The sequence below is a fragment of the Triturus cristatus genome, chromosome 12 (genome assembly GCF_964204655.1).
Source record: "Triturus cristatus chromosome 12, aTriCri1.1, whole genome shotgun sequence".
Taxonomy (NCBI): Eukaryota; Metazoa; Chordata; class Amphibia; order Caudata; family Salamandridae; genus Triturus; species Triturus cristatus.
The window spans coordinates 527,767,588-527,794,518 of NC_140595.1; the positions used below are offsets into that span (position 1 = coordinate 527,767,588).

The following is a 26,931-nucleotide window of genomic DNA, read 5'->3' on the forward strand; positions in this document are numbered from 1 at the left end:
CTACAGAAGCTCTGCTGACTTCTTGCCCTTCTGTAGCCCCTGGTAGTGCTTGCAAGCTCCCAGCAAGCCCAACAGGTTGTTAGACACCAACAGGGAGTGCCAAGAAGTCTCTAGAATGCTTACCAACAGTTGAAGAAGGGTTGGCCAAGATCAGCCTTTAAGTGCATGTGATCTGAGAGGTCTCTGTACCTGGCAAACACACTGTCTCCCTGTGCCCATATTTGCTTCTATATGTTTGTTGAACCCCATCTTTCAATTTCTCCATCTGGCACGGGGTTGAGCATAGACCCATCACCACCCTTGAAGGCTATGTGCTGAAAGTAGCAAACTTTCCCGGTTTCCCAACAAATGTTAGATCACAAAGTGCAAACAACCATCATTCGTTATTTTGACTGTTTAAGAATATACCTACATTTCCTAAATAATAATTCAGCCTGTTCAAAAAGCAGCATGTTGTATCAGTATATGCTTCCAGACACAAGTGAAAAACAGCTTTAAAAGTTTCTATGTTCAATTTGCAGAAGAGAGCTCTGAGATGGTGGATGGCTCTTCCCGCCTCTTGCTGGATTGGTGAACCTACGGGGGGTGTCTGGGACTACTGGGGAGTGGAGAACATGGACATGCCCAGATATATGATGGTTGCACTCAAGAAAATTGCACGCATTTAAATGGTATTTTATTTTCTCACATAAAGAGTCTGGTCGGCTATTACCTGGCACAGGAACACAGTTGCACACTTTGTCCTTGTACAGTTTTTAAAACTGTTCTTCAATTATTTCTGCTGGTCTGGGGTACAGGTCAAGGTGCACATTATTTCATAATTTGTGCTCACTTTAGCTGGTATGCCCTGCTTTTTCCGTGGCACAATTATCTGCATGCTGTGTGTTCTGCTTTTTTTGTAGAAACATGTATTATTTCACTCTCCATAGAAACATCGCTCCTGGGAACTGTGACAGCACTAAAGTAAAACATAAATGTCCCTCTTGAAAGAGGTGAACTCATTTGCCACATTTGATAGCTTTTTGCAATTTTGAGCTTGTATTTTCTTTTGCTGCGTCCACTTTTGATTGAGGTGTTAATCGTAAATAAACATGTGGCTTGGGTATTTTCATGTAAGTGGTAGGTAGCATTGCATCTTATTTGACTGACACAACGAGTACAAAGATAGAGTTGCACATTAGCATTTGGAAACATACACTTTTCAGAACAGAACACCCATGGGTTCCAGCAGCAGAGGAAGGAATATGGCCTTTAAACAAACATACATTATCAGCAGCAGGGGAAGGGACCTGACCTTTAAACCTACAGTGCCAGCAGCAAGGGGAGGAACCTGGCCTCTAAACCTAAAGTACTTTCAGCAGCAGGGGAAGGAGTCTGACCTTTGAACCTAAAGTACTTTTCAAGCACTACCTTTTGTGTTGGTTAGATAAAAGGTATAGCTGCTCAATAAATCCAGCATTCTTTCATCTGAAGACATGGCCACACACCTTGTTAATCCTAGAAAGAGTGAGAGCTGTGAAAATGCATAGTCGATGGAGATTGTTTTTGAGAGCTCATGCCAATGTAGAGTAACCATTAGAAATCCTCCATGTGGTGAACTGCAGCCTTACCTCCATCATCAAAGAGCCAGTAGATGTCAATGGTCTTTTTGCCTTGATCAGTCTGGAAAATGGTGTTTGCTTGTTGTTCAGCAGTCAGGGCTTCGGGGTCTACTGTGAAGAGACACATTAAGAGTTTCAGTCTTGGATACTTTGAACCTCGCCGAGTAGCCTTAAAGGCTGTTCACCCTCAGTTACACCCCTGTTCTGTTAGACCAGCATTTCCCAAACGGATTTATGGTGGTTGTGAAAGTCTTGGTCTATATGTAATATTTAATATGATTAGCCCTGTTTGCGCAGCAGTGCAAAGGTGCTGAACAACGTCCTTAAGTCGAGTTTTTTTTTTTTACATTGTTTTTATTATTAGTAAAGTTAGGGCAGAGCACAATCACAGGAATATCTATACAAATGCAGTCTGGTGGTACATTATCAGATGTCAACGCTCATAACACTGTTACATCAGAATATTGGTCAGAGCTCACGTACGGACCCCCAGATAGCGCCTCACCCCCTCCAGATGGAAATATCCTCATTCGGCAACTCCGGTGGTTCACATATAAAGCCCCTGTACTTGTTCCAGGCACCCCAAACCTTCCCCCATTTTTGCGGACTTAAGTCGAGTTTTAATACAAACTCTTGCAAGCATTCCCGAACAAGACTCCGAGTGAACTTTCCAGTATTTATTGCTGCTATTTCTTTTATTTCACAAAGCAATGTCAACAGAGAATGTGCTCACTATACGTGACCATACACAACCATTCCACTTGTCTATGACTTCCACGCATAAGTTGAGAAATATGGATGTGGCCTAACGGCCAGAGCAGATGACTTTGGATCTGGGGAACCACGCTCAGGCCCTGGTGTTTACTCAACATCTTTTGAGTCTGGGCAAATCTCTCAATCTCCTGTTCTTGAAATAAAATCAAGCTTGCCTTGTGTAATGTAATCTGGTGCTCATGTAGGGGAGAGGATGTGGCCTTGCGGCCCGAGCGTCCGGCCTCGGACCTGGAGAACCGGGTCGAGGCATTGGCATGGAAGCTCAACATCCTGTGTTTCTGGGCAAATCGCTTAATCTCCTCGTGACCCACAAAAATTCATTTGTCCGTCTATAACGCAACTGGTGCTCATGTAAAGCGCTCTGATACCTTCGGGTCCACACCATATAAAACTCCCCCAAAAAATGTAAGGTGCTATTGTGTCCTTGGACTTTGTTTGTGCCATATAAAACACACACACACATACATATATTTATATATCAATCCAATAGTCAGTGCCACATAGAGCACAAGCAATCCACAAGTTTCCAATTCTGTTACAATGATTTATCGAATGTTACAACACGCCAAACTCCCTACAAGTTTTGGAGACAGCCGTCTCCTTGCTCACAGACCCGGGCGGCTGCCACCACGAGTGCGGAGGCCCTTTGTGAATCAGACCCCAGGGGTCCAGAAATCCTGCTGTGCTCTTCTGAGCCCAGCAGCACCCACAGGCTTGCGAGCAAGCCAGATCCAAAACCTCAAAGTAGACCTATGTGGCCTTTTTTTGTGCTCCCCTGGGAGCCACAACCCAATTTCCCCTGGGGGTCACTGAAGAAAACTGCCATTGACCTCTTTGGTTTCAAAATAGGTGCCCCCCCAAAGTGTGAAGCATTTGACCTGTTGTCAACAGCAACTTTGAGGAAGATATTGTTCATCCCTTCTCTCAAATAGTAATGAACAGCACATATCTGAAGGTCAGTTAGTGATCACAAACCACGTACATTGTGTGTAAAGTGGGCTCCTTGAATTGGTACCGTTGTGTGCTTCGACATTTTGTAGCTTTTTCAATTTGTGTGATTTATAGTGTTTGATTCCAACTCTTACCGTACACATTTGTACAAATATAAGGTGTAATCGAAGAGTCGTTCTTTTTATACAACATAAAAACTGCGGGAGGAAATTCTGTGTTTATTATTAGTATACATTGGCGTAGGAAGGGAGGTGCGGTGGGAGCAGCCCGCCCCGGGTGTCATCACTGAGGGGGGGGACAAAATGGCAAAAATATGTGTTTTAAACACATATTTTTGCCATTTTATCAAACCGGTCGTTACAAGAAATCCTCCGCACCGGGTACCTCCTGACCTTGCTACGCCACTGTTAGGACGGAGGCTTTTATAATGTGTATGGTCTCAACCTCTACACCGCTTCCTTCAGCTAATCCTGTATTGCTCGACTTGGTTTCCCTGGGAAGAGAGGGGGCATGGGATGCCATAATTCCATCACAGACTAAGTACCTATTCATATTGAAGATCTTGATATTGGTAAATGGTCCTTGTGATCTCAAGGATTTGAGGGAAAAGCCTGGCCATGAGAATGAGAGTAGTTATCATCTAAGAGCCCAAGAGCTGGCACAGGATCGTTTACCCTGGAAGATTTCTAATTATGAGCTACGGTGCAGGTTTGTTCTATGAAAACATTACTTTGGTTTTGTAAAAAAGTCAATTTAAATTATTGAGACGATGATGCAAATTTGGATTTGATATTCTGCCTAAATTGTGCTTTCCGATAAGTAAAGATGGATAGTTCAGAGAAAATCAGCAAGATAACCAAACAGACTGACACATTGGAAATATAACTGATGCCCAGATGGTGTCTGGATGGATGACTGGGTGGTGGGTGGATGGATGGATGGACGGTCGGATGGATGGTTGGGCGGTCAGAGGGAGGGACGGACGAACGCAAGGACACACACAAGGACAGACGCATGGATGCAGGAACGGACATAAAGCTGAATGTATGGAGAGATAGATGGAAGGGTTTACCGTCGTGGCAGACAGGTAGACTGGAGAGTGAGTGAATGCACATCTAGGTGAGTGTGTAGCTGAACAGAAAGTCTTATGGATCGATGGATGAGGTGACAGATGGGTTTGAGTGTCATCAGTGCGTGTGCACAGGTGAATGGATGAAGAGGTGGATGGATTAATTGATGAATGGATGGGTGAATGAATGACTGGACCGAAGAATAAATGGATGCCTTGGTGTTGAATGATGGTATGTAGAGTAGAGAGGAGGGTGGATAAGTGTGTAGATGTAAGGGGCGAAAGAAAAGTGGATGGATGTAAGGCAATGTGTGTGTGTATTTGGTACAGCTCAGAGAATGATAGAGGTGAATGGATATATATGAGGGTGGGCTAATGAGAGTGTTAAGCAGGATGAGTGTGTAGATGCATGGACCGAGAGACAAGTGGATGGGTGGGAGGCTGGGTGGGTGGGTGCTTTTTTATTTTTTTAAACAGATTTTATTTGTCAAATAACAAATAGGATGCAGAGCTCTATAACCTAGAAACTTCTGCACACTAAACTTACATCATCATGAGTTTCACATTTAAAGAGAAAATATGGGTGGGTGTGTTTTGTATAGATCAGAGAGATGGAGAGATCAGGCAAAGGGAAGGGACTAGTGAGACGACAGCTGGATCCGCAGGAGGATGTAATTTCAATCATCTATTACTATTCTTTTGCACGTGCTAAAGCTAGCCTGAAAATATATTCTTGCTCACAGTTCCAGTAACATCAAAGCTTTTCCATTATTCCACTGCCCTTTGCCACACTCTGCCTTCGATCTTTGCTCGCTCGTGTGGGCTCATCCGATGTAACAAAGAACTGCTTGAAGGGCACTCGGCGAGCGATTCTAATTGCATTAGTATGTTACAGTTGCGCCCTTCTGTCAGGGGCATGGAGCACTGGGGACAAGGCATGTGGGCAGAAGCTCATGTTTGAATTAAGTTTGTATTGTGTATGATGAAAATCAATAAACATATATATTTTTTTTCAAGAAAAAATAAATAAAAGCTTTCCCATAAAGAAAGTGTGTGCCTAATCTATTTCTCTATTCTAAACTGGACGCAACAATTCTAGTCATGCAGCTGACCCACTGATTAAGGTGTCAGATACTTTCATAGAAGTTGAATGGCAGAGTGAATGTATTCTGAACTCATTCCTACGGATAACTCACATGTATTGCTGGCAGTAGGGCCCACGCCATTCGCATCATCTTCTTTCATTTTCGGCGCATCGTCTTGCTGGAACACTGGATTAACTGGAAAGAAGGAAGATATACCCTGCGTTAGAAGATCTGTCATTAAAATGCATTGCCTGTCTTTGTAATGGTGCCGAGAACAGCCTTGCTGCGGCAGGCAGGTTCTTCATAAAACATAAACTAACCAACTGTCATGGTTGGCTCAACTGCATGACACACTTAGCTGCCAAGCGGTGTCGTGTCGTGTTATTTGACACATTTGGCCTGTTATGGATTGTTACCTAAACACATTGCATTCTGGGACTTGTAGTTTTACTTTTAACAATGTGAGCATGGCCTCAGGAAAATCTAGCATGTAAAGTGCTCTTGGGCAAAAAGTAAAGACTAGCTAAGGCTGTGATACATGACCAGGCCACTATGACAACTCTGTCCTGCAGACTTGCAGCAGGAATATGACCATGGTACAATTTGTGCTGACTGACAGGGCTGTCCAGAAATAGGTGCTGCGATCTAAGATTTCCTGTCCCTTGCAGCCACCATTTGTAACTGGCAGAACTTAGAGGCCCTTTCAGCCACCATTTGTAATTTGCAAATGGCTCCTTCTCTGCTTTTACTGCTTAGAATCATATCCGACCAGGAGTTGCCCAGCTCATGACTTTCCCAAACAGGCTGGTCTAGTGGATGAAACCACGTGGACACATGGGCAAGGCCGGAATGGCAAGTGGACAATCTCCAGGGAGGTTGGAGCCCCAGGAGGCTGGTTTTTGCACTTGGCGGCCAGTTTCAGCATTCAGGAATGGTGGTGCAAGTTACAGATCCAAGCGGCAACCTGAAAGAGTTTCTTTGGTTCTAGCGCGCGTTAGCACCTCTGTCAATGGGGGCTGAATTTGTCCTTTTTGCCAGGAATGTTGTAAGTGTCTAGTCCGGCCCTGCACATGGGGATGGGTGGAGTTGTCTGGAGCTGGGTCTGTGCTGGAATAGGGGAGAAGCACTGTCGGTGTAATGCCACAAAAAGTCCTATTAGCGACAAAAGGATTATTTCACAGCGATTCTAGTGTTACTGTTCACAATCCATTAGAACATTTCAGAGGAAGGAAAGAGATGTTCAGCAAAATTCAGTGCTTAATTTGTGACGGTGGTTGCTAGTGGTGGGCATCGTCATTCAGTTTTGGGGCACAGGACCGAAACTTCATCATCAGACTTTGATTCAGATTGGGAGACAGAACGGGAGAAGAAAAGGAAGAAAAAGAATGGAAATCTTTGAAAAATAGAGAAAGCAAGAATGAAAAAACTGCAAGTGTAGGTGGCTGAATGAAGAGGCAAGATGAGGAAACAAGACTAGGAGCCTTGGTATTTAGGAACATTGACCCTCAGCAGCACCAGCAGAGGGTTACTAAGAAAAACTTTGAGTTCCTGCACATTTTTTAAACAAAATATGGACCAGCAATATTTTTTGGGAAGGAAAGCATGACAGGGGTGGTCACATCCCCTCTTGCCAATAACTGTACCCCCAAAGAGAGATGCTAACCTCGGTACAAAGCTCAAGTGGGAGCACGCCTTTCCCCCGGAAGATATAACTGAGAGGAGTCATAGGAGCAGCCTAGTACTTTATGATCACTACCATCTGTTGGAATACAATGCCATTAATGCAACTCCATCCAAAGAAACGCTCATAGTGCACAGCTTACATCTGGCTGGAGGCCAGGCCTCTTCCGATCTTCTCAGAATGGTGAGGCACATCCCTGGGAACAGTAAAGGAAGTTTTCAGTTTGTTTTGGATCCTTTGCAGGTTGTCTCTTTGTGCTGTTGTCTGCCTTGTTTCTTCTGGGAACAGATCCAGGTAATCTGTAGGAGAATGTTTTGTCAATCCTGGACCTCGACCAACTTTGCTAAGTCTGAGTTTGTTTGTGAGTCTCTGATGCTGAGCCTCGCAGCCATTCGAGGCTACCATGGACCAATCTCTCCATTGTTTTTTTTTATGTTTTTCAAGTTTAGGGAAGCCCTGTCTTATTGGATGGCAACATACTAAGGAGATGTGCAGTTTGTCCCCCTGTAGGAGAGCTACTGGTGGTCACTGCTGCGCATGCGATGTAGCAGGTCTTGAATCGGGACAGCCAGTGTGGACCCACTCTAGTGAACGCAGTGGGAAACTTCTCAAGATACACCCCGCCTCCCCCCGTGTTGCGGTGCCAGTTCACCTACGCCATCTTCACTGGCTTCAAGTGAACAAAAGGATCCAGATGAAGGCGCTCATCCTTGCCTTTAGGGCCTACACCCACAAGGGCCCTCCCTACCTCAGGCGCCGCTTCAAGGCTCACATCCAGGAGAGATCCAACAAACTCAAGCTCTTCCAACTCCCCCGCATGCACAAGCCCGAGGAGGGGGCGGATCATTCATCGTCCTGGCAACTAAGTTGTGGAATGCGCTCCCGCTTGGTTTGAGCAGCTGCCCGTCTGAAACTGTTTTTAGAGGGAGCGTAAAAACCTTACTTTTTGACTCCTGCATAAACCTGATTTAGCATAATTTCTGTTGGGGTTCCTGTGGGTGATCCTTCCGCTAGCGCCGGGACACCACCATGGAGGTAGCTGTGCGCTTTACAAATGCTTTGTACTGTATTGTATAATTCTTCAGTTTTTACATGAGATGTGTGGCAGCCTGGGGGGGCTCTTCAGTGATGCCAGCGCAGCATTGGCAATGCAGATAAGAAGGGTGCTATTACCTACCAGAGGAGCAAGAATTGGATAGTGGTTTGTAAGTCTGTGTTAGGAAGCTATACTTGGATTCTGCATAGGAGCGGGAGCAGTTGACAAGAGGTCTTAATTTTTGGGAGAGGTGGATTTAAATGGGAATATACATCTGATTATGAATCTGAGTGAATTTGCATTTGTGTCGAGTTGTGGTGTGAATCTGTCAAAATTCATTTTGAAAAGCCAGATGTTGATTTATTTTCTGGGTTTATTGGTGATGGGGACGAATTTCTTATTATTAAGGTTCAGCACACTTGATATCTATGCTTGGATGACAGGATGGTAGGCCTTAGGGTGGCCATTCGACTCAGGCGACTTTAAGGTAAAACTGGGCAGCATCCGCATATTAGCAAACCATGAAGTCCTCTTCAAGGACATGTCAAATAGTTTATTCTACAAGAAGAAGATTCCAGGGAGGAGGATGAATACTCCTTGGACTCAAAGTTTTACCTGTAGCTTTTGGGATCTGAGATGCCCACTTGGACAAATTGATATTTTTCATAGAAACAGGACAAGAACTAGGGAAGAGTGGTGTTGCTGACACACATGCACAGTGACATGGTAGTGATGAGGGTGTGATGATCAGTGATGCCCGAGGATGCTAAGAGATCAAGTAGGAGGAAGAGGAGAAGTGTCACTTTTGTGTGTGTTTTTTTATTTTCAAAGTATGAAAAGGCAATATATACCATATGGTGCGGCATTTGAAATTTCTGAAAAATATAACCAAGTACATACTACCTGAAGCATCGTCAGTGTGGTGAATACAGGTTGTAATACATTAGTACACTCGCAGTACATCATTATAGCCACAGAGACATTCAAACTCCAGACACAATCTTATAGCATGAGAGATGGGTTAAGTGCCCCCTTCCATTTGAATAAACCAGAAAGAATTCCTTTTGTTATTTGTCATTTGTTTTTTATTTATTTTTCATTAATCCAGCGGCGTTAACGTGTACCACTGAGTAACATGTGTACAGACAGCCCCACATGTTTCGCCCCCTGTTTCTTATAGGTCTGGGACTTTCTCAAGACTCTGTGGCCCATAATGTAGGTTCGATGCATGTTAGTGTGTCTCTCAAGATATGCGCAAAGTGGGCCTAAATATCTCTGTGGTGAGATGCACAAGGGATCATGAATGCATGCATTTCTGAATGCCCACTACACATAGATAAAACGTTCAAGCATTCCTCAAACTGTGGGGCTTATCTCTCCCCAACAGCAACTCTATGCTTGCCCAGCAACATGGCCATTATGACTAATTTCTTACATATTTTACGAATGTGTTTCACATATCCCAGCACTGCCATAAATGGAAAGAGCACTGGACAGGATTCAGTTATCGCCCAATGCCCCAAGAACCCACAACCAATACGTATTGACCACTGGACAGTCCCGGATCGCCAGCAGTTCGAGGCCAGGACCATGCAGAATTGCACCATGCCGGCAGGTGTGTAGTAAGCCCTGTGGATATATTTAAAGTGAATCAAGGCCAAGATGGCGGCAGGGTAGGACGCTTTCTACCGTCTCTCCTGGCCGCCTCTCCCGCCGGCCTACAGCATTAATATAGCTACGATCGACCTCCAAAAGTGGCAAGGAACCACTAGCCCATATTGAGGAAGTCAGAGATGCTGACCTGAGACTTTGAGAGGAACGGAGAACGTGTGCAGGGTCCGTGCAGCCTGCGGATCGCGGCTGCAGCCATAGAGGAGAGCTCGCTGAGTGCAGTTGGCGGCCGCATCCTGAACAGCAACCCGAGGCGTGTATGCGGTGGGCAAGCAAAGGGCGTGAAGAGGGACCTGCAGTCGGCGGAAGAGCAGCAGAGACCTAGATCGCAGCGGCTGGGAACAGGCGCCACAACGAGGTGAGACCGCTGCAGACGAGAGGCGCGGGGCCGAGTGTAGAACTTGGAGCAGCAAACGATCACAGCCACAGATGCAGAGAGGAGCCGACGGCGCCTGAGGCGAGGCGGCAGGAGCAAGCAAAAGGCCGCAAAGGGGACCCACGGTTTGAGGTGGGATAGCAGAGGCCCGGATGGTAGCAGCTGAGTACGAGTGACAAGTGCGGCTGTAGCGGGCGGACACTGCCTGCAGCAAGGAGCAGGCGCCCCTAGCCTGGTGCAATGGTCGAATAAAGTGGCCGAGAAGTGAGCGGACCCTCAGTTGGCGGCCGGCTGCCCCTTGCGGACACACTGGTTCGGTCATGCACGCGGGAGTGGCGAGCTCCCGCGGAGAGACGCGCGCTGTGGACAGCAGGAGCGGTGGTGAGCAGCCTGATCCATTGCTCAGAATCAAGTGGCAGCCAGAGAAGCCTGAAGTGGAGTCAGTGTTGCCAGATTTTTAGACCCGTCCCAAGCCCAAAGCTGCTCAAATATAAGCCCAAAATAAGCCCAATCAGACCAGTTTCAGCCCAAAAACCAGCCCAAATTAGCAAGTCTCCAATTATGCACAAATTTTCATCAGAAACAATTTTAACTACAAATATACATTCTATTCAATATACAGATTGTGGGAGGGTGTTAACTGGGCACCTGCCTTAATGCTATTAATTTTTAAGACCAGTTCTCACTGCGACTTCTAAGAGCCCCTGCAGCTCCACTCTGCCTATTGCTTAAAGATTCAGCCCCCCCCCCCCCGAAATCAGCTCCAGTTCGAGCGGCAAACAGTGTGCGTCAGTGCGCGCCTTGGCATCAGCAACGTGGTGAAGCACGGAGTGTCAGATCCATGCCAGGACAGTGGTAAACAGACGCACGCGGTGCTGCCAGCAAGTGCGTGCGAGGTTGGGTGGCCCCTGCACGACCGTTTTCGAAGCTGGGCTGGCCTACGAACAACCGATGTGGTCAGTTTTGGTTTGGGTGTTAAAACACTCTTTACCTACGTCAACTTCCTGGCATCTATCAATATTCATCACTTCCTACAAATAGGGTGACCAACTGGCATGGGTGCAAATTCAGGACGGTGAGTTTAAAAATTCAGGACATAGGGTCAAAATTCAGGACAAAAATTCAGGACGGGAGGTCAAAATTCAGGACAAAACTTCGGGACAAAAGGTACGTTTTACAGACACATCAAAGGAGGTCGCGTAATAGTGTATAAGTAATTCCATCTATATCCAAACATTCATCCATTTGAAAACGTACGTATCTTTCCATCCATCATTTCACTCATCCATCCCTCCATCCACACTTTCACTCATCCATTCATCCACCCTTTCACCCTATCCATCCGTACACTCATCCATCCACTCTTCCACCCAACCATCTACGCATCCATCCAGCCATTTATCCACTCACCCATCCAGCCATCCTTTCACTTACTCATCCATCCACCCAGTTACTCATCCTACCACCCAGTCCCCTTTTCAGTCATCCATTCATCCTCCCTTTCTCTCTTCATTGACCCTTTCACTTAGCCATCCTTCCTTTCTTCGATCCACCCATACTTCAACTCATCCACTCATGAATCCATCCCTTGACCCTATCACTCATCCATCCACTCATCCATCCACCCATTCTCTCACCGATCAGCCACCCTTTCACCCATCCATCCATCCTTTCGCTCATTATCCATCTATTCACCCTTCCATTCATCCATTCACCCTTTCACTAATCCATCCAGCCATCCACCCATCCCTTACTCACTCGCCCACCTTTTCCTCTTAATTATGAGCCTTTGTCTGCAGAGTTGCAGACAGAAGAGGCCAATCAAGAATTTCGCCCTTGCTGTCTTCCTAAAGCAAGGGGTGGGGTGGGGGAGGGTTCACTATGCACCTGCACATAGGCAATCTGAAAAAGTGGAAGTCATGAGTCATGCATGATGCACAGTGCCAGGCCATGAGGTGATTGTGACATGGTGTTTCCAGGGCTTTAAGCAGGATGAAAAAACTGGGGGTCTCTCCAAGGGGCGTGTCTGATGTAATTAATGGTGTTGCTTAAAACAACTAAGCTAAAAATCTGTGCTTAGCATTGTGTGTCACCGGACTGGTATTTTGCCTCTTCTGTCATTGCATCCAGATATATATCACAACAAGTAACGTTACACCTACAACAAACCAGAACCATTTGCTTTGTTAATGGTTGTTAGTTTCATAAAATAAAAATGCAGCAACCATGGCTTAATTGAATATAATATTGAAACTGCACTTTTCTAAAATGATGAGACGGAAAGAATTCCCTGCCCCAATCTCCACTCTGTCTATTGCTTAAAGACTCAGCACCCCCCCTCGAAATTTTTTCTTACACCCCCCCCCCCCCCGAAATTTGGCTCTAGTTGTGCCTCTGACTCACTCACCTGAGGTCGGGGCAGGCATCGAAGTCCGGACTCAGCAACTGCGGTCACCCTGCTTCTGTTCTGCGTGACTCCAGGCTGTGCTGTCAACTGGTGGTGGGCTCACTGGGCTGGCTAGCCTGTGCAGAGAGCGCTGCCTGCGAGCACCACCCGCCACCGCCTGTGGCCTGGGTGACCACCAGTGGACCACAGTGGGTGGCAGCAGCAGGGACACACACCACGTGCATCCGACTCCAGTCCGACTCCTCGTCGCCGCCGAATCTGATGAAGAGAAAAAGCGGCTCGCGCATATGCATTTGAAAGCACTGCACGCCGTGGGGGCTGGCCAAGAATGATGCCCAGGGCCGTCATTGGTAGCGCTTTCGCGCGCTCCAAGATTGACGGCCCTGGGAACCCACAATTCGGCCCGCGACACACCACTGCTAAGTTAGGTGGTGGGTGTGTGTATGCACTTACAAATACGTGATGTGCAGCGTCAGCATGTGTGTTTGGGGGGAGGGACAACTCGGGTCCTCCTCCAATCATTTTAGCGCTCGCCAGCACAGACGCGCCACTGTGATAGGCGCATGCTACGGTCGGCGCCGCCCAAGCCAGTATTTTGCGCACACTGGCTTTAATTCCGCCCAAAAAGTAGCCACCCGCCGGGTATGGGTTTTTCCCGCACAATTGGGAAAAATGTCGCCCAATTGTGTGGGAAATAGCCCAATCTGGCAACATTGAGTGGAGTCCTGGAGCGGTGGAGGGTGCGCCGGAGTGGTAGTAACACCTCCCTCCTGCAAGGGGAAGAGGCCGGGACTGGTCTGCAGGTCGGACCACGCCAGCCAGGGGAGTGGGGGTGCTAGATTGCAGCCGGACGCAAAAGAAGTGAGATCACCTAGCGAAACCCCTGGGCCCTGGTGGATCACGAGAGAGAGGCTAGGGAAAGAGGGGGGTCGTGCGCTGGAGGGAGAGTGAAGATCGCCATACCTTGGACCCACTGAAGAGACGCAGGTGTGTCGGTGGGAGCCTTGGAGGCAAAGGACATTGGCTTGTGGGCTAACACTGGAGGCTGCAGATGCCCCCGAGGTAGATGCCTGGGCGGCAATGAGGAGAGCGGGGTTGGTCCTGAGCAGGAGGCAGCAACTGGAGGCTTGAGACTTGAGTGCGATCGGCGGCAGTGGAAGTACTTGGCACACGTCCTAAGAGTGGGGTCAGCGGGCACTTTGCTGCGGAAAATATTGTAGCCCCATAGCTTCCTCTTGGTGCCTTAGAGAGAGGGCGTGAGGCTGAAAGACGGCAGCACAACCTGGCGCGTGGGCTTGGTCTACCCTGAATCTGCGCACCGCCATAACAGCCACGGAGCTAGCAGACTCCCGCCTCGTCTGGAGTGGGAATAACGCAGAGTGATGGCCGCTGGAAGAGGGAAGAAGGACCGCTCCCTCAAGGATATGCTATTGAAGCCCAGTGGTGGCGGGATGATGGAGCAACTGGCCACGGATGAAGCACGACAGGGCCCAACGAGCACGGCGGCGAAGGAGCAGATCACACAGGCGTTCATGGAGTCACTCTTCTCGTCGCCTAAGGAGGACCTTCAGACAGTCAAGAGAGACCTTACAGCCGAAATAAAGGAGATCAGGAGGGACACAGATGCTCTCAGTGAAAGAGTGGTGGAACTGGAAGGAAAAAGTGACATGCAAGAGGAGGAGGCGGAGGCCCTGAGGCATCATTCGCCTCCAAGAACATCATGTGGATCTGCAAGCACACTTGAAGGACCTCGAAAACTGATCCCGCAGAAACAATATCCGCATACGGGGAGTGGCGTCGAAGGCAGAGGAATCCGATCTTGCCAGTTTCTTGAAAGACTTTTTAACCACATACTTGGCAAACCGCGGGACACAGAGCTCAAGATGGACAGAGTGCACATGGTTGGTACACCCCGCTCAGATAAGGCCCCGCCGGCAGACATTTTGGTCTGCATACATGACTTTCAAACCAAGGAGGAAATACTACGTAAGGCACGGGCGATGCACCCTATCACGTTCCAAGATCAGAGTCCTACTCTATTTCAAGACTTATCTGCACTAACCCTGCAAAAACGCAGAGGCTTCCGCCCAGCGACCACTCATCTACGGAGCCAGAACATCGCTTACTCTTGGGGTCACCCCTTTCAAATCATCTTCTGGTGGGAGGGCAGGCTCTGACAGCTGTGCTCACTGAAGGAAACCTTCCAGCTGTTGGGTTTGGATCCACAGGGAGAACGTAGGGATGGAGAACGAGGCCCCCCCAGCATGGGAGGAGCATCGGCCCCGTTGGCGGAGGCAAAACAGGCGCAGCAACTTGAACCACACAGACTCAGCCGAAATTGCGAGAGGACAGCAAGCAGCACTAGAAACTATACTGTTGGCATTGGCGAGGGCTGAGGGCAGCTGAGCGCCTGTGGAGGACTCTCAAGGCATAGAGTATGGTAGGCAGTGGGGGGGGCAGCTGGAACTTGGCCACAATATGGACCCCAAGTCTTCTCTTGAATGACCCGAGAGGTCAGTGGACTGCTGGCAGACTCCACGCCGGGTAAACTTGTTTATGTTCTCAAGGGGACTTTGTTCATATGTTTCGTATTTTTGTTCTTCATATGTTATGGGGATAACGTTTGGGACCTCCGTTCACCCTGGCACACTCCCACTCACCTTACTAAACACACACTTGGGGTACTGAAGGACTCGACCGGGGCACGCTGGAGGCTGGAAGACAGGGGAAATTGCGGCAAAGGGGCAGGATACACCTCCACGTATGCAGTCCTCTAGACTTAAAATCCTCTCCCTGAATGTGATGGGTCTTAATAACCCGATTAAACGCCGGGCTGTGCTCTCTTACTTTGAACAAATGCGAGCAGATATCTGCCTGTTGCAAGAAATCCATCACCTGGCCAGGGACTGTCACAGACTCAAAACGAGAGCATTCCCTATTCAGATATTTTTTTCTAGTCCAACTAAAACGGCAGGGGTGGCTATTTTAGTGCCTCGCGCCTTCAAGGGTAGAGTGGTCCAGAAAGAAGCAGAGATTAGGGGAACACTGCTTACATATAGCTTTGCAATTAGAGGTCAGGTATTCATAATAGGCACAATTTATTCCCTGGATGAAGGACAAAAGGGCTTTCTGCGCGACGCGCTCAAGGAGGTCTTAGCTACAGACGAACGACGCATTCTAATAGGCGGAGAACTCAATTTAGTTTTTGACAATACGACGGACAGATCTGCGCAACAACTTGGGCAAGTGGCCGCATTGTCCAGGGAAAGGCTTTCTCGGCTGCAGAACCTTGGCCTGATTGATCTATGGAGGGCATCTCACCCACATGCAAGGGAATACTCTTACTACTCCAACGCACATGAAACCTTTTACAGATTAGATTACCTGTTGTGTACCAGGGACATACACACCTCGGCGACAAACACTGAAATATTCACGGCTTCCCTCGCCGACCATGCAGCGGTGGTTACAGACATTAACTCCCGCCCCAGATGATGCCCCGCAGACAGTGGAGGCTTAGAGACACGTTATTACAGTGCCCGGAGACTGTAGAGCAAATAAAAAGCACTATAGATGACTACCTATTCCACAATGATACACCGGAGACTGCTATAGCCACACTATGGGGTGCCTTTAAATCAGTGGTGGTTGGCGCTTTCATAGCGGTCTCGGAAGCGGACAATAGGCTACGGAAGAAAAAAAGGTACAGTCTGTCCCTACAGGTCAGGGAGCTAGAAAGTATACACAAAAGGACTGGGGCACCTAGGATATGGCGACAATTGTCTTCAGCTCGTGCCCAATTAGCGACATTAGATTTGGACAAACCGGAATTCACCACCCTCCGGCTGTGACACTCCTATTACATGGAGGGGGAAGGATAAATGTGGGCGACTATTGGCAAACAGACTTTGAGAGAACCGGCAACAGCAGTGTCCCCACATGATTGTGGACTGCAAGGGAGAACAGGTGTCAGGTGATGCAATGATACCCAAGACGTTCAGAGATTTCTATGAACGGCTATACTCAAGAAAAACGCTAAACGATATGGACTGCACCAAATATCTCCTAGACGTACAGACACCCAGACTATTACTGGATCAGGCCACGCTACTAGACGAAGAGATCTGAATTGAAGAGGTGATCTCTGCCATTTCTCGATTGAAGTTGGTCAAATCGCCTGGGGCAGACGGCTTCACCACCGCTTTCTACAAAGCCTTCTGTCCAGAAATCACCCCCTTCTTGACTAGGCTTTTCAACTCCTTCGCAACCCCGGGTGCTATCCCGACTTCCATGCTTGATGCCGTAATTACAGTGATCCCTAAGCAAGGGAAAGATAAAACACGCTGCAGTGCCTATCGGCCCATTTCCGTGCTAAACATAGATCTAAAACTATACACAGGCATACTAGCAAAGAGGCTGTGTCAGTACATGCCAGCTTTGATCGACCCGGACCAGGCAGGCTTTATCCCTCAGAGACAGATGAGCCACAACATCATGAGGGTACTACACATAGTGGATAAGGCATCCAGATTCCCAGGCAGCTACATGATGAGGGCGATTGAGGCCGAAAAGGCGTTTGACAGGGTGCACTGGCCCTACCTGGAGCAAGTTTTGTTGCATTTTAGGCTCGGGGAACGATTCTGCACCCAGGTTTTAAATCGCTTTCCCACAGCAACGGTGCGAGTCAACGGCCCAGATCGGCCCCGCTCCGGATACCCCAGGGCACAAGGCAGGGGTGCTCCCTGTCGCCCCTGTTATTTGCACTATATATGGAGCCGTTGGCACACAGGGTAAGAGCTAACCCACAGATTCTGGGAGTTCCTTTTGGGGGTTTGAACACATAATAAGTATCTATGCAGATTATGTCTTAGTGACTCTCAAAGAACCCTGCATGTTGCTGGGGGCATTTCTGCAGAAACTAGACAAGTTTGGCAAAGCTTCGGGGTTCAAAGTAAATGTGGAAAAATCGGTAGCCCTTAATCTCTCTCTTCCCCTGCAAACGGTGGAATGACTTTAAAGGCAAAACCCATTCCAATGGTCTCAAAACACTATCTCTTATCTAGGAATTCAAATAGCCGCCTCCACACACACTACTGCTCTCACTAACTACACCAAACTTCAAGGGGAACTGTGGAGAGTGCACCTCATTCACCTTACACAAAGCATCCAGCTTTGACCATGGCCACATAGTACACTTTACAGTGTGAATCTCTCTGCTAGGTCTGTGTGTTATTTTTACATCAGAACTGTTTTACAGAGAATTGAGGCAGCAAGTCCCATCTCGAGGTCTCGATGGGGTGGAGGGGACTGCCTTGTCCTATGAAACCAATCATGTGCACATTGCACTTGGGAGATAAGATAGTAAATGTTGAAATTTGTTATGGCAAACCCACCCTCCTTATAAGGTAACTGCATTTTATTCCATGCTATTCGATGCTGAGGCCTGGCCGATGCAGGCCTGACCATAAGCAACCTGAGCTGGTCAGAAATGCACCGCGATGTGGGATAGTAACATTCTGGAAAAGATAGAGTAGCTTAGGCAGCAAGACCATTTTCATTAGAGCCACTCTACACAGTACTGACAACGTCAGCTAATACGTTTGTCTGTGGGGGAGGCTATTGACTCCATGCCCTTGTATTCTTCTATCAATAACATCCCTATCCCCTAATAATAATATCCATATCCTGATGATATTGTATACCCAGATAATGTATCAGTTCGGCCTCACAGTTTATTGGGAATTCCAGGGCATGTGGTGGGGTGTCTTTTGTTAAGGGAATCATAACCAAGGCCTCTGGAATTATGAGGTACATGAGGACCAAATTATATGGCAGGGATGACTTCATTATGTGTGAAGAAAAGGGTAAATTATGCTGTGTAATACAGCACATTGTGTGGCAGTATTACTTCATTATTTTGTAATTTTCTACACATAGTAGCACTGTATGGGCAAAGATTGTGTCTCATTAGTACCAGTTTAACAAGCAAATACAGTAATAAGCAGCTGAAATATGACCAATCAACCTTTGTGAAAGATGTACCACTGCCTGTGAACAGATTTCTGCATGTTTAGTAACTTTGGATCCGTTTGAGCTTAAAACAGTTTTGTAGGGTTAAAATATGAAGATTATGCACCACATGATTATGTGGCAAATGCAGCAAATCCAAAATTATACGGAAAACGCCACAGCCGCAAAAACATGTAATTCTAGTGCCCCTGAGCATAACAAACTTGGACCAGTTTATTAATAAGCCAGACCATCTACTAACAGTAATGATTTTATATTGTTCAGATTTTGTTCTAGGTCTTTAACCAACATTAGCATGCCATCCACATACATCAAGAGCCGGATCCTTCGCGATCCAAGTTTGATGGCTCGGGAATGATTAAATTCTCTAAGAATGCTGGCGATGCGTTCTACAACCAAGGCAAATAGGATAGATGACAGGGGCATCCCTGCCTTCTCCCACTGCCTGTCTTAATTGGGGGAGAACTATTGGTTATTAATTTTAATTCTGCCTGCTCTGACAGTATAAATGACTTTAATCCATTGGAGCATGGCCATCCTCTGATCACTGCTAGTAAATATAGCCTTTCAATAGAATCAAAAGCCTCAGCAGCATCCAGGAAAGTGGCTATCATTTAAATATTCCTGCCAGTTTGGTGGGTGATAGAAAACAGGGTATATAGGTTGTCCGAAGAACTTTTATCTGTGATGTTGAGGGTGTTGTTTATTTCCTGGAAGAAGCCTGTTTTGTGGCTTCAGCAACAAGTAGGTGATAAGTCATGGTGAGTGCAGATGTTAGCACTGGGGGCACCCGGTGCGATTGTCTTTTTTGCCGCCCCCCCCCAATTACCTCCTCCTTTACCTCCCTACCACCCGGCTAAAGCGTCCTTCATCTCTCCATAGACCTCATCTCATATCGATTGAATTTGTTTTTAAAGAGATGGTGAAGCCTGGCATTACTAATCCACTCAGCTATCAACAGAAAATACAGATCTGTTCTTTGCAGCAGGCATTTTAACCCTCCGCGCTACTTTAGGGTGAGTTAAAACTGTCACAAGACAAAACCAGGACCATTAATCACATGAGTTATCTTGACCTTTTTATTGCTGCCTGAAAGCTGGATGCAGAAGGAACTCTGCAGCAGGTACTTTTTAAATCTTAAGTTATTGCTAAACACAGCACCTCCCTGGGGACAATGCCCCCCCCCCCTTCCAAGTCAGTGCCCAGTGCAGCCTCACCTGTCGCACCGCCCTAAAGCCGTCTCTGGTCGTGGTTTGAATAAGTCATTGGGGTCTTATTGAATTTTTTGGAGTGTTTGAGATTGTTTTTTATTACATGTCTGATGAAGGAATTAACGATGTTATGATGGGTTGCTTGGGTGGGTTGTATGGGTGATTTCCAGTGAGGGATATCAAGTTGGTCAAGAAGAGGATTTAGCCTGTTTCAAATTAGTTGCCAACTGGTGAGGAGGAACAGTTGGATCTAATTGAAACAGTCTAAAAGTTCAATCTTTTTTTTTTATAGGACGGTGTCTTTTATCATCCGATAGGCTGGGGTAATGTCACGAGGATAGAAACAGTCCTGCAATTTGGAAGGACATAGGTTTCAAAGGTGGGATTTCTAAAGGAGGAGTGGGATTAGGACGTGCTTGAGAGGTTGAGTGACATCCAGTTTAGTAGTTTTAAAGATGAATAAATAGAGAATGACCCTTCCCGATTAAGCAAAGTATTCAATTTGACCGTGCGTTTTAATGGAGGGGTGACTCAGGTGTCTGTCTTATCCATACTGCACGGCAAGTACTGCATACGTCTTAAATGTGCGCTGGATTAATTTATCTGAAATCAGAAGGATACAAGTTTGATCTTGTTATGAGGGAGAAGGCAGTAGGCCATGTTCAGGAGATAGATTGAAGGTGAACATACTTAAGTCAGATTGCACCACTAGATTTGTAAGTTGATGAGTTGGCCCAGTGTATTACAGTCTGTATAACTGGACCCTTAACTAGTATGCTGAGTGTCAAGACTTTCACTTTTGGCTATGCTGGTCAGGAATAATGTCAGAACAAGTACCTTACTTGTCTTATCTCAATTTTTGTTAAATCAATGCTGTTAAGAAGGAGATGTTTAAATTGACTTCACATTAAACCTTGTTCTTGATACAAATGCACGGTGACATCTGGCTCACAGTGCAGGGCAGCTCTTTGACATATAGAACCACCTCTTAGCTCCTCTCCCGAATTTCTTTCTTCGTATTCTCATATTAGTAATTCATTATGGGTATTAAATATTTCATCAGTACATCAGGCCCATGATGTGTCCAGTCATGATGAGATAATGTTTTTGGGCTACATGGGTGTTGATCACACTGACTTTGATGGAAGACTTAAAGTTAGTTGTTGGAACTAGAGCAAGTAACGACTGCATGTGAATCGCAATTGGTTCGAAAAATGCTCCATCTACAAAGGCAGCTAGCTTGTTGAAACTTGACCCTTTCAAGTTGAGTCATTTAGGTCTGCGAAGCTTTTAGGTATCCCTCCCCAAAATGATAATGCAGCATCTACATTTGTATGTCATGGTGTGGCTTCTGTTTTAACCCCTGGTATGTGTTTGCCTCGGTTTTTTTATTTTGCTGCATCCCGAAATGTATGATTGGTTTAGTCCATTGTATGACAATCAACACATTTGCTGGTGGGAGTACAAGAAGAGGCTTCTATGGTGCTTTGGCCCATGTTGGTGAGCAAATGCTCAGCTTGAGGCCTGCTAGAAATTACTTCTTGGTGATGCAGTGATGGAGCGGATGGCATTGCAATTGGAACTCATATCAAAATGTTAAGTGTTTTTCAGTGCTGCACTGCCCATATTCAGTGTGAGAAAGTGTTGTGCCTCATTCATTGCTTATAACCTTTGTTTGTGGTGGTGGCACCAATCCCAGCTGTGCAAGCATATAATGTCTCTGTTCTTGATGTCTTGCACCACCCCACTTAACAGTGTGTTGAGTGAGGTATTTCATTGACAATAGACAGAAGTGTCCTTCCACAAGATCAACATGTACAGATATTTTGCTATTTGGTCATGGGAATCTGCTGTGCTGGGGCACAGGTAACTCATGGATTTTGTAGCTTTTCAATTTAACAGGTGTTTGCTATACTCTGGTGCTACAGCACATACCACTTTGCCCCAAATTGGATTTTTCTTTGGAAATAGATTTTATTTGGTTTTTATAAATTTCTTCAAACTTTTTCAGGTGTCTTTTGGAATTCTTGCCTGTGAATAAGAAGTAAAACTCCACAATGTACGCTAACAATTCAGCATACACTTACTATGAGCTTGCATTAATCGTGAGCTGTCCAGTCCATCTTTCATGCGCAATAAACACAGGCCAAACTTGAAGTCAAAGGCATCACTATAAAGAGAAAAGGATATGAAATTATACAATATTATGAACATGGGAAGTATTGTAATGTTAGGAACAAAGGGTTCTGCTCAGCCATAAGAATGTCCCTTACCTCAAGCATTCATATGTCCTCCACTTTATTTTACAAATTCCTTGATGTTATAAAACAAGCGTAATTTGGAAAGTGCCAAATTGGCAGTTGTCAACTGCAGTCACTGGGAAAAGGCAGACCCTTTTTGTTTGAATAAGATGAGAAGCTATTAAAGCATTTACCACATCTTGATTCAAAATTATATAAATTTTAATATATGTATCTTCATGCTATAACAAGTAAAACAAGCAATGGCAAAGTCAACAGGTCTTGCCTATATTAATGCAAGAGCAAGCTATTGGCTGTGCAAATGTTTGTAAAACCCTGTTACAAAAGTACAAATAAAAAACATTTCAAAATACTGGAGGAAAAGTAAACGTATTTTAGTACGCAGAGGGAATTTGAAGCCCATGAGAGCTGTGAAAAATGATGCTCTATTATACGCTATGGTGCACCATGGTAGAGAATATCATAATGGCAACACTAAACATTTCAGGTTTTTTAACATTGACAAGGCCATGCTTAATGAGAGGTGCTGACTGAGAAAAGATCCTGAGTAGACTTGAATCAAAATACATTATTGAGCTCAACACGAAACGTCCATTTGAGCTCAACATGGATGAAGAGTTATCTTTGTTATTGGTTACAGATAAAATACCATGATGTAATGATCCTTAGGCCCTTTGTTTCTTTTTCTGCTTCTTCTTTCCTTGCCCCACCCCCTCCTGTTGTTTTCTTACTGTCTGCAATCTTATTTCTCATTTTCACCAGATGAGATAGTGTTTAGATCAACATAACTTCACATCTGTTCTTGAGAATCTTGCATCACGTTTCAAACTATTCACTTTTAATCAAACAATTTTATACGATTGACTGTAATGGCTCAGTCCAAGTCCTACTTGGCACTATAGATTAAAAGTCCTCTGACTGGAAAAAACTTGGTGCATGAGTTGAAACACATTGGCTCCACTTGCCACAATAAAATCACGATGAATGTACTGCACATATGAGTGCATTCTTGACACAGAGTGGCGATGTTCTTGAAAAGAAATGATATATGTAGCAGTTGCCACTATGCAGTTATAGTTAGGATAGGAATGCTTTTTTTTTTTGTTTTGCTAATAACTCTGGCACCATTTGACGAATCTTCACAAAACATTCCAAGAAAAAGTTCAACTACTTGAACCCCTACCTGGAAAGTGTTGGGGTGATCCGCCAAGCGGGTCCAAGAAAAAAGGGGGCGCCCAAAATGATCTTTCCCCATGCAATTTCTCATAGAATCTTTAGACAAGAAAACTACGAAAACATTTGAATAGAATGGCACCAAATTTGGCAGAAAGCGTGACGTTTACCAAAAAAGCCTACTTTTGTGATTTGGCGTAAATCTGTTCAGCCATTTTTGAGAAGCTATGGTTCAGAATTTATAGATATGAGTTGTCGCTGGAGTACCACAGGACTTCTGTTGGGAAAAAAAAGAAATCTTATTGGCTGGTACCCCAAGACTAATGCGGGACAGAAGGACCTCGTTGACTCGGTCCACAAGCCCAGAAAATTAGAAAATAAGGACAATAGAGTGCAGTGTAGAGCTAGCTACCAGAGGGAAGACTCTACCAGCAGGGGGCCCAAATAAATTACAAAACGAATGCCATCACATTCCTACGGAAGACACCCAACACAAAAAAAGAAATTTAAACACAGCCTTCGGGGGATTTGACTCCTAACACACTATGAAGCCCCATTACATAGGCAAGCCCCTACTATGCAAAGTCTACGCTCAGTATGCAGACTGTGGTAGAGACCACACCCTCCAGAGACTTAAACCCCATTAGATGGGCAAGGCCCTACTATAGGCAGTCTGCATACAATAAGCAGACTGTTCGTGGAGCCCACTCCCTCCAGACACGCAAACGCTATGAAGTGGGCACACCTCTACTAAGCACAGTCAGCGCTGAGTGCACAGACTGTGCGTAGAGCCCACTCCCTCCAGAGACATGTTCAATGACATCATTGATGGCATCCCTCTTTACATCATCTACCATGCTACTGGTCATTTTAGTTTAGAAACCAGAACATCTTTTGAAGTAGGTAAATAGGCACTAAATGACACAGAATCATGTAAAGCATAACTCACATAAACATATGTGCTAATAAAATTATTATACTGTGGTCCACTCCCTCTAAACGCACACACGAGCCACATTAGGCGGCCAAGCCCCAACTATGCACATCTTTTGCACTGTGCTAAAATTTTCACAGAGTGTCCACTACCTCCAGACATCCTAGCCCCATTTGATGCCCAAGCTCATACTACACACAGCCTTGATCCTGTGGAAAACTCTTCACAGAGAGCCCAGTCACTACAGACACCCATGCCCCATTAGGACCTACAGCCTGAGTAGAGCTTTTCATGAGGAGCCCACTACCTCCAAGCATCCAAGTCCCATTACGTGGTCACGCCCATACTACTCATAGCCTCCGCTGTGTGCACAATTCTTCACAGAGAGCTCGTTTCCTCCAGATAGCCAAGTCAAATTAGGTCGCTAAGCCCTGACTATGCACAACTGTTGGGGCCTTGCCCTGCACCCAATCCCCTGCGGGCAGCCAGCTCCCCGCTGCACATTTGCCTGCAGCCATGCCCTACACCCAAGCCTTGTGAGCAGCCAGCCTTTAGCTGTGTGTGGCTTGGGGTTGGCCACGGAGTCTGGCCTGCAATCAGGCCCTGCGTCCAATCCTGCAGCCAAATCCCCCCTGTCATGCACAACCTTCACTTGATCAGGGCAACCCACCGCACACTCAAACCCGCCCCTCCCCCCATTAAAAAAATGAAATTGTGATCCTGCAAGCCTCTTGTGGGAGCCAAAAAAACCCAGGATCCATTCAATTTATTGGACACATCCCTCAAGGGCATTGTAATAGGTATCCACTATTGGTCCATTATTGGATAGCGTAGATCTCCAGATTTGGTGCTGGTGAACTGGATTCAAATCATTTACAGAATCCTTTAGCCTCTTGTGTCTAAACCATCTTTGTATATGCAGCAGACACAAGACTTAAGCCCTCTTTCCCCTGCACCAGTCTAATGGTTCAATCCGGAAAGCTTTTTTTCCAACAGGAAGCACGCCTTACTCCTGGAAATCATGACTAAGCCTGGAGGAATACACAGTAACACGCAGAATATGCTTTGTGAATTGGGCCCGGATGTTCAAGAGTAATTCAAACTTAGTACCACAACATTACTCACAGAAAATGCTTTGTGAGTCAAAACTGAATTTTAAGACTAATTAACAACAAGACAAAACTACTGACAACAAACTTTGTCGATCAGGCCCTTAATGTCTTACACCGAGATAGTGTTTGTCAAGCAGTGGCTTAATATATCAATAATCTGCATTTCAGAAAAAGACCAGGCCTGTCCTGAAGCTGAGAAATTCACATATCTTGGCATTAAACACCCCTATACCTGCTTGGATCAGCACCCCTCCCCCTTCTCCCCCCTTCCCTTCCCCAGCCAACCACAGGAGCAGGCACAGGAAACGTAGTGTCCCAGGAACCAAGAGTTTAGAGGTAACTGAGCAGGTACTGTGTAGACCTGCTTACGTGATGAAAGAGGTCTTGCGGGAAGGGTTTTCCAATAGGCACATATAACGCAGCTAAAAACAAAAGTAATAATGAGATTATGCAATCAACACAAATCAGTCAATGCAAGAGATCAACAGAGACCCACCACCTGCTTTAATGTACTCCCATATTATGAAGCCCATAGTGTGTAACATGCATGTTATGACTTACTGTAGAATGCCAACATAATTTTCAATAATCCGTGGGTGAGTAGACTGCCAGTTCTTCTTAAACCCCATCACTAGGATATTTGGTTTCATTCTTCCAAGACCCGATGCCTTTGGTTCAAAAATAAAAATAACATTCAAACCAAAGACCAGAAAGTACAGATTGAATGCACAACGGAAAAGATGACATAAATGCTGATAAATGTTAATTCATCACTATGCCCGAGACAGCAGGAGTGACATTATGCACGATCTGGACCCACTCGCATCACTGTGTCCTGACAGCCCCTGCACACAGTGGCAGCAAAGGCAGTGCCAGGGGTACCAAAGGTGCAACTTCTACCCTGACTACTCCACTGGGGCCAGCGCATTAGTGAGAGGCTGGCTGCCTGTTTGAAGTCACGGTATGCCTTCCACTGTGTAAGAGGGCCAGAGACTCCCCCAAAGGCAGCTTCGGTGTGTGCACAATTGCGAGGGAGTGTTATGAGGGGAGCATGGCATTGATTTTTGCCCCTTCCAAGGGGCGTACTACCTGCATGTCACATCAAGGACTCCTTTTCCCCCACTCCAAAAGGTGCCTGGGGGGGGGGGGGGGGGGTTACACAACCTGCACGCCACTTCTATGTAGCATATGGTCAGTGCATCTCCTAATGGCATCTTTGCTCCTGTGTCTGTAATGCGTCGTGGGCACAGAGGCAAAATGTTTCGTCCACGCCCACATGTAAATGTTGAAATGCTCCCTTGCAAACGTTCCAGGGCAAAATGTGAACCGGCACAATCCACAATTATAGACTGGGCTGCACAAGGAACTGCATATTCTTCTGGGATACTAAAGTGGCCCTATGGCGCAGTAAGCAGGTGCAAATGCAGGGCGCCGCAGAGGACGGTATTAGGGCACCAGATCTTATCAATATTTAAGTTATCAACTATGCTGACTTTAGGGCAAAGAAAACGAACTTCTTTATATACACTTAGTTTATTAAAGGGTTCTACTGTGTATTG

At 46.1% G+C, this 26,931-nt stretch overlaps 1 protein-coding gene across 2 annotated transcripts in view; it reads right to left on the reverse strand.

Annotated features, from left to right (window-relative positions):
* SLC12A3 (solute carrier family 12 member 3) overlaps nucleotides 1-26,931 on the reverse strand; it is a 297,158-nt gene that overhangs the window by 56,535 nt on the left and 213,692 nt on the right. For both annotated transcript variants that reach the window (XM_085637358.1, XM_085637357.1), the window contains exons 18-21: nucleotides 25,934-26,040; nucleotides 21,980-22,062; nucleotides 5,592-5,675; nucleotides 1,611-1,712 (exon numbers count right to left, since the gene is read on the reverse strand). In XM_085637358.1, coding sequence (XP_085493484.1) covers nucleotides 1,611-1,712; nucleotides 5,592-5,675; nucleotides 21,980-22,062; nucleotides 25,934-26,040 — 376 coding nt within the window. The remainder of the gene's footprint in view (nucleotides 1-1,610; nucleotides 1,713-5,591; nucleotides 5,676-21,979; nucleotides 22,063-25,933; nucleotides 26,041-26,931) is intronic.